The sequence below is a fragment of the Papilio polytes genome, unplaced genomic scaffold (assembly GCF_000836215.1).
Source record: "Papilio polytes unplaced genomic scaffold, Ppol_1.0 DF821845.1, whole genome shotgun sequence".
Lineage (NCBI taxonomy): Eukaryota > Metazoa > Arthropoda > Insecta > Lepidoptera > Papilionidae > Papilio > Papilio polytes.
Genome location: NW_013527359.1, coordinates 3862731 through 3873084, shown reverse-complemented (window position 1 = coordinate 3873084; position 10354 = coordinate 3862731). Strand labels below are relative to the sequence as shown.

The 10354-nt window shown below is 32.5% G+C and overlaps 2 protein-coding genes across 3 annotated transcripts in view; both read left to right on the top strand.

The window, feature by feature from the left end:
• Window positions 1–6331, top strand: part of LOC106107910 (anoctamin-9-like) — a 49743-nt gene extending 43412 nt beyond the window's left edge. The window contains exons 14-20 of one of the 2 annotated variants that reach the window (XM_013288930.1): window positions 2571–2683; window positions 3480–3567; window positions 3758–3875; window positions 4109–4231; window positions 4714–4732; window positions 5172–5272; window positions 6106–6331. In XM_013288930.1, coding sequence (XP_013144384.1) covers window positions 2571–2683; window positions 3480–3567; window positions 3758–3875; window positions 4109–4231; window positions 4714–4732; window positions 5172–5272; window positions 6106–6210 — 667 coding nt within the window. In that variant the 3' untranslated portion in view covers window positions 6211–6331. The remainder of the gene's footprint in view (window positions 1–2570; window positions 2684–3479; window positions 3568–3757; window positions 3876–4108; window positions 4232–4713; window positions 4733–5171; window positions 5273–6105) is intronic. The other variant, XM_013288929.1, reaches the window with a different exon arrangement.
• Window positions 6332–7242: 911 nt separating this feature from the next.
• On the top strand, window positions 7243–9808 carry LOC106107917 (mitochondrial-processing peptidase subunit alpha; the record flags this gene model as incomplete). The annotated part of the gene is given in 4 exon segments (XM_013288947.1): window positions 7243–7494; window positions 8617–8837; window positions 9304–9383; window positions 9689–9808. Coding segments are annotated over 4 exon segments (480 nt in total), but the record flags the coding sequence as incomplete, so codon positions are not given.
• Window positions 9809–10354: the final 546 nt, after the last annotated feature.

Here is a 10354-nt window from a genome sequence, read left to right as displayed (position 1 = left end):
GTCCATTACGTTCGTTCCCGGAAATATAGACCTGTGTCATACGCCAGTTGGCATATTTGAGAACTAACAATGTCTTGTCAGCGTCATATTTTGACCAATGACGGAGTGGTACAGGTGAATGTCGCCAATCTTCAAACTTCGAAAAAATCCGCTTCGAAAAAAAATAATCCGCTGTTATATTTTGTCGAATATAGATCGGCCGAATTTAAACAGAGTAGAAATAAAAAAAGGTTGTATAAAATATTCCCGAGTGTACTATCCCGTCAAAATCGACCAAACCGTTACGGAGATTGCTCGGAACAAACGTGACTTGAATATCGATTTTAACTGGATTTTGAGTGAAAGGTAGCTGATGCACGCGGGAATGTTATAGACGACCATTTTTAGTTCAATTCGTTTTTTATATAAAATGCTATGAAACTTTTCCCTCCACCTAATACAGATAAAAAAATTACCCTCTGCTATACATACGTCCTCACTGAAGACTCGGAGCCTACCCTAAGTTAGGAGACTAGGCCATAGTCAACCACGATGGCCCAGAGCGAATTAGTTACCTTTACACGTTTTCTTGAATTGCTTCGCCAATATATATTTATTGCAACCTGCATAGGTTGCATCATCGCGATGTTTTCCTCCATCGTAAGAACTAGTAAATTATGTAAATTATGAGTAAATTATATACATGTGAAATTCTATAAATCGAAATTCACAGTGGAACATGGCGGGAGTACAAGTCAGGTACTTAAACACCTGAGCCACCGACGCTCCAGTTGGTTAATAAGAAAGTGTTTATCTTTTCTACAGATTTTATTGGACGTATTAGTTTTTGCTGCCTTTTCACATAGAAAATCGACGTACGACTTTTCTCCAGACGGACTTGGTTTGGTAACCATTGCTTTCACGATTGGTTTCGTCATAGCTCTCTACATCATAGATCTCGTAAGTTCAATATAATTATTGTTATCTAATAGTTAGATAACAGTTTCCATTTGTTTGTCCTTTTCGTTCATTGTATGGAGTATACCTACCTTTTGACCGACTTCCTAAAAGAAGGAGGTACTCAATTCGTCTGTATGTTTTGTTTTTTTGGTTTCTTCTTTTCATCGTTCCTTGTGAGTAATATAATAGATAATATTTGCGTTTAAAAATCGTCGTCTCGTAAGTAATTTTCCAATATTTTATCTCTTTTCAGTATTAATTTAATGAGAGAATTAGATTCTCTAAACCTTAAGTTAAATCTGTTTCGCTTAGATTTAATCAAGTTTAAAATTATCTTTCTATTTCACAGATTCATAGAACGGTTGCAAGTTATATAGTTCGAAAGGAAAACCATAAAACTTACATGTCGTACAGCCGGTCCCTTGCAAAACACATCTATGTAATGTGTTTCTCTCTGCCTATGATAGTACTTGCAAACTATGGATTTCAAGAAGTAAATATGTACATTTTTGATTGATTTAAAAATGATTTATTTATCAGCGTGGCTTATGATCTTCCGTGGCATTATAAGTATCATTTGCCTTGTGTACTATTCGTAATTATACTCATACTCACTTCTATTATCGCGCTAAAGAGCCACCGATTAGAAATAAACACGTGTATATACATGTCGGAGTGACGAGCAGTGTGCCGAAATAATTCCGAACATAAATCAGAGGCACTTAACAGTATGTTAAAACTATATGCTCCTTTTTGTAATCGCGGCCATATTGAGTATTTTATAGCCCTTTCATTTGTATCAACGTTGTATATGTGCCATGCGCTACTTGCACTAGTCCAAGGGACGCCAATGTAATAGTCACTTTTGAATTTCACAGACAGTTTTTGAATTTCTACTGTGGCGAGGATACAAAAAAGATTACGAAAATCTATTAGATGATACGTGCGCGATGACATCGTGCAGTAATACTCTTACCATTGCATTTACAATTACTCTACTTCTAAGATTTGGCATATTAAGAAAGTTGTCACTTCACTCAAGGTTTGTTAAAAATGCGAATATTATCTTCTATCTTCTATATACATATCTATACTTATAAAAAAATTGGAGTGTCTGTTTGCAATATCAAAATAAAAATTCCAGATTTCGGAAAGATGATGTATTTGCGTTGCTGATAACGAAAAGCGCATTTAAAAATTTTATCTGTCTGTCTGTCCGCAAGCCGCGTTAGTTCTGAGTAATCTCCGAGACGACTGGGCCGATTTCGACGGGATTTTTACTGGAATGTAATTAATATAGATAGACATATTGTAGCCTATTTTTTGTAATTCCGTGGTGCCAAAATGACGTTGACGATGGTGCCAAACGAAGTTTGCGGGCGATAGCTCGTTCTAACATATAACGTAAATTATACCGTCCTGAGCTAGCGTACGGAGTGGACGTGTATTAAGTTAAATATAATGCAAACAAATTCGTAACACTTATTAAATTAACAAAGTTGTAGTAATATAAGTCCTTTGTGTACAACGAAATTTAACAAATTTAACAAATTGAATACCTCCTTCTTTTGGGAAGTCGGTCGATAAATATACGAGTAAAATGAGCCTGAAACATTTGCATTGCTTTTCAGTGTGACTGATTATAATCAACGAGAAATAGTCGAAAACGTTCCATGCTGGGAGAGAGAATTCGTTTTACCTCGACTGAATGAAAATATTTTAGCAAACAAAATGGCAACTCTTGGTAAATTAACAGTGTAACAATAATGCATTGGTAATACAATAATTAAGTTATTTTAAGTCATAAAATAAAATTAATTAGTTATCTTCCGGTACTCCTTACCACGTTTACCTCCTCCTCCTCCTCCTCCTCCTAATAATAAAACAAAGTCAAACTTCGTGGCCTCTATTTATTCTCTACTAGCAGTTCCCGTGCGACTTCATCCGCGGGAAATTATAAAAACTTTATTTTATTATTTGCATTTGTCAAATTCTCAATTGCAAATGTCAAAATTCAAATGCACAAATGACAACGAAGGCCTTTGACATTGGAAAACAATTACCGTACAATGGCAACCTTGCTTTCTTGATGTCAGCTTGTAGTTTATGGTCCCTTTCCCTCATGAGGGGTTTCTCCTATTTATTTACCCCTTTAGTTTACTACCTAATATATAGCCTAAAGCGTGTTGTAAGTGTAGAGCTTTTTATTAAAGAAAATCGTTATTGAAAAATATGCTGTGATTGCTGACATCCTACGCCACAAAATAGAGTGTGTTTACACTTTATTATATTAGTTTTCGCCAGCGACTCCGTCTGTTTGGAATTAAAAAAACAAAATCCTATGTGTTCTTCCACACTATCCATAATATGTAGATAAGGAATATAAGTAATAAGTATAAGTATAGATGAAATATAAATAACATGAAATTACGTTCAACGTATACCCGTTAGGAGGTAATAGAGGGGTTCATTTATTATTATTTTTTTCGAAGAACTCTAAAAAGCATTTTTTTTAACTAAAACATTTAATTGTATTTCAGCAACGCAGTTCATCTTGATAATCGCCTTTGGTTTTTCATGTCCACCCGCCATATTAATTGTATTGCTGTTCAACATCTACCACGTCAGGTTGATAACATTTCAATTTATTTAAGTTACCGTCTTTACAAGTGAACGAAATACGACAGCCGCCTATTTAGTAACCTACATATGTAATTTATCAGTGTAAAGGCATAGTGTACGATGACGTCATCGTTCACTAAGCCTTATATACGTATGTATATATGTTATACCCTTTACATTTAAATTGCTGTTTCAGACGTGACGCAACATTATTTACACTCCACTATAAAAGACCAATGTTTTTGAACAACAACGCTTTTAGCGTATGGTCTGAAATTTTGAAACTTATGGTTTACTTAGCCATCGTTGTAAACGTGAGTATACTTCTGCCTCTCTCTAAGCTCATAGTTTCGTTATTAGGCTGGGTCGACATATAAAAATTAATTACAAAAAAAAAACGAAAAACGAGATCGTGTTTACACAAGTCGATATGTTCTTAAGTAATGAAAAATCTTTTTCCAATGTAAGGTCTACATTATTTTCCAACAGAACTAACCACGATAGCAACGGTCTAGATAAACTTAAATGACCATAGTAAAATTTTCAGGTTGTGTCCTTAGTATGCTCTACAGATTTTATCGAAGCATATATACGTGAGCGCAGAATGCCGCCAATTAATTCGCTTGCAGATTATTTGGGGGTCTTTTTTATCAATTTTAAAGTAAATTTGGTAAGTTAATTTAATATTTTATCTATATCTAATGGTTAAGAAATCTAAAAATGCAAGGAGTATTTTTAGATATAATATATAATATAAGATATGATATAACACTCCTCCAAACAAGAAAGGATCTGTCGGATGTTTTCAGAGATAAACAAACTTTTTTTCCGATGCGGCCGCTTTAAATTATGGTATCTAATGATAGCATTAATCTCAATCAATTAATCATCTTCCCTTTCCCGACCTTATGTGTATTAGAATGGGGCCGTTTTTACCACAGCCATTTTCTTAGAGAGACGTAACTTTGGTAAATGGTCTACCGAAATCTTGATCTAAAATATAAACTTGGATGACATCTACACGTTGGCAAAACAAGATTCTCACTGAAGCCCTCAATGCTTCTGAAGGCGCGGTTCTGCCGAATTGTACATCTTTGAAAGCTTAGTATAGGAGTTTTAAATATTAAGCTGTTTTCTTTTTCTTGCTTCCAGGGAGAATGTTATGCTCGTGGTAATTTTTCATTTTTCTTACTAAACAATACAAATATAAACAATATACTACTAGTTACGACTTGATTATCGACGCGTTAACTTTGGAGATACAGGAGGAAGCACCCAGGTGTATGCTGTTCGCCGACGACATTGTCGAAGGCCGTCGTTGCTTTGTGGCATTTGAATTTGGACATTTGCAAAGTTCACAAATGTAAACAATAAAATAAAGTTTTTAGAAGTTCATGCGGATGAACCCGCACGGGAACAGCTCGTTATATAATATAATATAGATATGCATTCCTTTGTAATAAAAAAATACTACTAGCTCCCTCCCACATATCTAGCCTAGATTTTCAACTAGCGACGCTCGAATTTGTTAAATCTCAGGTTTTGACGGTAAATCTCGTAGTTCTACTTACTTATAGTATAATAGTAAACCTTTTTTTTGTATTTGTCAGCATACATTTATGTAGCTAAATCTGGTGCACCATATACGGCGAAGGATTTAACTGCTGACGAATTAAAGACATCTCAGTATATGTACATATTTACTTTTGAGGTAAGTGTATTTGATTGAGATATCCTATATAACTAATATGATATTTATCTATATTAATATCATAAATAGGAAAGATTTGGATTTTTGGATTTATGTATGTAGTTTGTAGACGTAAAAACTAGTAGTTAATGAAAAATAAATAAAAACTAGTACCTGTTTGTTATGCCAATTTTTTTAATAAGACACACAGTTCTTCAAACCAAGAAGTGATTATTCTATTTCCAATAAGTTTAAAACAAACCAATATTACCAGTGGTCTCCCATTGGTTGAAATTCGACCGTAAAAAATAATTAAATAAATTTTTATTAAGTAGTTATATGTAGGCACTTCTCCACTTTAACGGCGTCAAATTCATCCGTTCCCGAATTTTTCTCAAAAAGTGTTACAAAATCATTGCTTTCGTATACCTAAATATTATATTGTATACGACAATTGGGAAAGCATCATTGATGTATATTTTCGATCTTTAGTAAGAGCACCAATAGCAAAAGTCGTAAGCGATATTCGTGTTTTAAATTTGCAAATTTTTTCAAATGCAGGAGAGACGTTTTATTACAAAAATGTGATAAGCAGCATAATATAAAATCCAAATTAGCTTATTTATTTATTTAAGTCCAACCACAACATAGGTATATATTATACACTTACAATGAGTCAGTTCACAGTATCGTTTCTTATATATATGTAAATACTGGCGTACATACATAACATTTACTAGTACTTATTTAATTATTAGTTTTAGGTTTGCAATTCGTTAAATTTAAGGAACTTAAGTAGTTTACTTACCTGCGTGACAAAAATTATTTTACTCAAAAAATGTTTTAATTCGCAGATTATTATGGCTGCAATATACTTAATAGTGCAATTTATATTTTCAATTGACGTTGACGAAAAGGAAATACCCAAAAAACGAGTGATAGAAAATTATGATGAATAACGTACTGAAATCTGCTACGTAAGAGACTTGAGTGCGCAGAAATGTAACTTACTTCCAGTTATTATTATTATTAAAATTGTTATACAGTAAAAACATTAATATTAAAGGTTTCAATCGTTAATTCATTTTTATTTTTACTGCCCAGATTGACAAAAGGGAAATATAAATGTTAACACTAATTTAGATTTTTTTTTGTGCTTATGTAATAATAGCTGCCGCCCGCAAACTTCGTTGGTACGGGATTTTAAAAAAAGATCGTCTATTACATTCCCGCGTGCATTCACCTTCTACCAGCTACCTTTAAATGAAAGTCCCGTCAAAATCAGTCCACCCCATAGATTACAGATATGCAGCAACTATGAAAGTAATAAGTACAACGTAATACTTCGGTATTATAATTCATTATAATACCGAAACGCCGTAAGCGTAGGTTTTTAATTATTATTGTATTAAAATATTTTTCCTGCTGTTTCGATGCCCACGATACAGGCATTGCCTAGTGTGGGCATCACTAGATCAATCACATTTATCACTATTTGTATTTATCTTTTAATTGGTTATAACTTTTATTGTTAATTATTAATCTGTTTTTAATAAATTTCAATTTCAATTTCAATATCTACGTAATACGTACGTAATGAGTACTACGAACTATGTACGTACTACTTATTACTTCTATCGTAGCATCTTACTACCAAAGTGCAAATATGTGATTTTCATTCAGATAGTCCAGTAAGTAATACTACGAAATAATTAAAAAAAAAGAAAAAGCAATAAACATATAGTTTGCTTTTTCAACGTGATCTCATTGTATCTTTACTAATTCAGCTTTCCGAAGAACGTAAGTACAAAAAGAAGCAGAAAAAATGTAAGTTCCTAAAAGTATTTAAAACTTTCTTATCCAATTAATTATTTGAAAAGGTGTTTGATTTAAATAATATTTCAGCTTTTTCATAAAAACACGGCTTTTTTACACTATCTACACGGTTGGGTAAAAATTTACATTGGCAACACTGCAAATGACAAAATTTGACAGGGACAGTCTGAATTTATTCTTATAGTTATTTCCAATTTCAATTGTATTTGTATTGTGTACCGCAGATTTATCCATATTTCACTTTATTCGTCAAAATTCCTAAAAAAAATTAGAAATTACCTAAGAATAACGCATTGTATACGTTCATGATATACTTAACTATAAAATATTTTACAATTGCTAAATACCATGTCTCATGTCACAGATATAAAAGTACTTTTTTCTAGGTTGTTTTCTCTTAAAAATGGGTAAGTTGTTGCTTTTATTCTTTTCGATCTATCATATTCCATTTCTGAATTTAGAAAAAAACTGCGTTTTAGTTAGGTGACATTCTTGATCAACCCAATATTATGTATTTTATGAAATACGATACTTTTAGTGCGTGAGCATCGCCAACCGGTGATCTAGGATGAGTTTAAGGGTAGGCGTAGCAACTACTATGAAGATAATTTGTAGCAGTCTCGCATCTAGTTTACATTTTTGGATTCCTGAGGGGGGGGGAGGTAGCTTATTAATTATATAAATAGACAATAAGTATTTATGTTAATTTCAAAGTATATATTTATTTTTGAAAACCATTTAAATCAATTAATTTACTAATAGTTTAGAAAAGGTTTGTGATCCTAAGATGAATGCAAAAAAATCATATCAACAAGTATAACTAACATACTTGTCTGTTTAAAAAAAATAATCCCTTAAAGGAATTGGTGTTAATTACATAACCAACACAGACAGCCTTACAATAAATATGCCAGAAAGGGTATCAGACAATATACAGTGTATCTGAGAAACCCATGTTCAGTAAAGGAAATTGGTGTTCCAACTCAAAACTTCAATTTGACCATTTTAAAATGTAAAATAATAAAAACCAGTACAATGCAGTTTATCGATATACAAAAAAAAAAGTCAGTGTAATTTGGCTTATTTATTTATTATTATCCCTTTACACCCCTCACTGCTATCTAATTAATTATTTGTAGGAAAAGGGTTTGTCTTGGACAAGGTAACTTCGAAAAATGGAACACTGCAGATTTCTGTGACTATTATAGTGTGAAAAGATTCCTTAGTTGATAACATGAAAATTTAACCCAACTAAACTCTGCCTAAAGTTGTGTAGTTAGGTGTTACAGGCCTTCAAAGTTTGTAAATTTTATTCAAACATCTTGAAAATCCTTTATTTGCATAGACATACTAAGGCCATGTTTTTATTTGTCAAAGTGTATCTTTTTTACAACAAAACTTTGTTATAAAATTGAAAGGAAACTTTAGTAGGTGAAAATTGAAACAGTATTCAATAATATTTTTGCAACCCCCTCTACAATCTCTGTTGATTATCTTTTGTGATATATGAATTACGATTTTTATTCCAGATTAAGTAGTTTCAGATTTAGTAGAAGACATTTTAGTCAAGATTCTGATAAAGCAAGACAAGTTACACAATTGCCTCCATTATCAGAGCCTGTACCAAATTTACCACCTATAGTATACTCATCGGCAAAATCTGAAGATGCTCTTACTGAAGTTACAGTTTTAAGTAATGGTTTACGGGTTGCATCGGAAAAGAAATTTGGACAATTCTGTACAGCAGGAGGTAGGTTACGTATTTATTTTTAATGCTTTGAAACTTAATTATTTTCTGTGGCTGATATGTTTTAAATGTCAAAGGCAGTAGATGCCAGAAACATCAATTGCACAAATTGTCCAGCTTGTATGGTGCAATACCAAGACTGTACAGACGACAGTCTTAAAGTAGAAGTAATTCTGCATATTGATGTGTGCTAGACATAATTTTAGGCCCTTTTCCCCTCCCAAACTTTTCTTATTAAGATAGGATGGGTAAGGAAAGTGAATCTGACCAAGATACTTAAAAATGGGTAATATCCTCTATATGTGTGTCTCTCCTCCAACAATAAATATTAGACAAGGCATCTGCATGTATGGGCAATGGTCACTTCGCTATTATGGCGAATTAAAGTGGCCTCTTGCATTTGTGCCACCTTACGATGTAACAAACTATATACTAGAAATATTTAAAATTTTTATCTCAATTGTTTTAGTGGTAATTGATTCTGGGCCAAGATATGAAGTTGCATATCCAAGTGGTATCTGTCATTTTCTTGAAAAATTAAGTTTTGGTGTAAGTATTAAACTTCACTTGTATATTGTACAAGTATTAATTTAGTTATCTTACTTTGACTACTACATATCCAAAGACGGATGGATGTTTGTTGTGACATATTTTAAAATTGCTTAACGGTTTGTGGTGATCCTTGACATAGTTTGCAAAAAAAGGCTAAATATGAAGTATTTTTCTTATTCCGAGGAACTAGTTTTTTTTATTTCATCAAGTTTTTTTAACAAATAACTAATAAATAATATGATTAACTTTTTTTATGGATCCCATTATTTTTCACATAAATTAAGTCACATATAATATTTTAGGCCACACATAAGTTCCCTACGAGAGATGTGATGCTAAGGGAATTAGAAAGACATGGTGGCATATGTGACTGTCAGGGTTCCCGTGACACAACTGTCTATGCCACCAGCGCTGATTCCAGAGGACTTGAAGCCATTACTCAGGTATCTCTTCATATTAATTTTAATAATAATATTTATGATCTAGTAAAAAAAGTAGTGTTTTATAGTATATAATTCAGATTCAACTTGACAAAAAAGACACTAATTTTATTTAGGGTCTAAATTATTTTTATACATTTAAATTAAAATTGTTAAATATGTATGTAATGGAATTCAATAAAATAATAAAACAAGTATTGAAATAACTCAGAAACAACTGGGCCGATTTCAAAAATTCTTTCACTATTAAAATTTATGTTATCAGTAACATAGGCTATATTTTTTTATTCAATTTATAATGCAGCGTGAGCGAAGTCGCGAGAAACAAATAGCAGTAAATATAGTGTATCAGCTTTAATGTCCATGATTTTGATAGGTTTTGGCGGAAGTGACCCTGAGGCCACAGTTGTCTACAGATGAAGTGGAGGCAGCCAGACAAGCGGTCGCTTTTGAACTTGAAACACTCTCTATGCGGCCAGAACAGGAAACTATTTTAATGGACATGATCCATGCAGTATGTATTTTTTT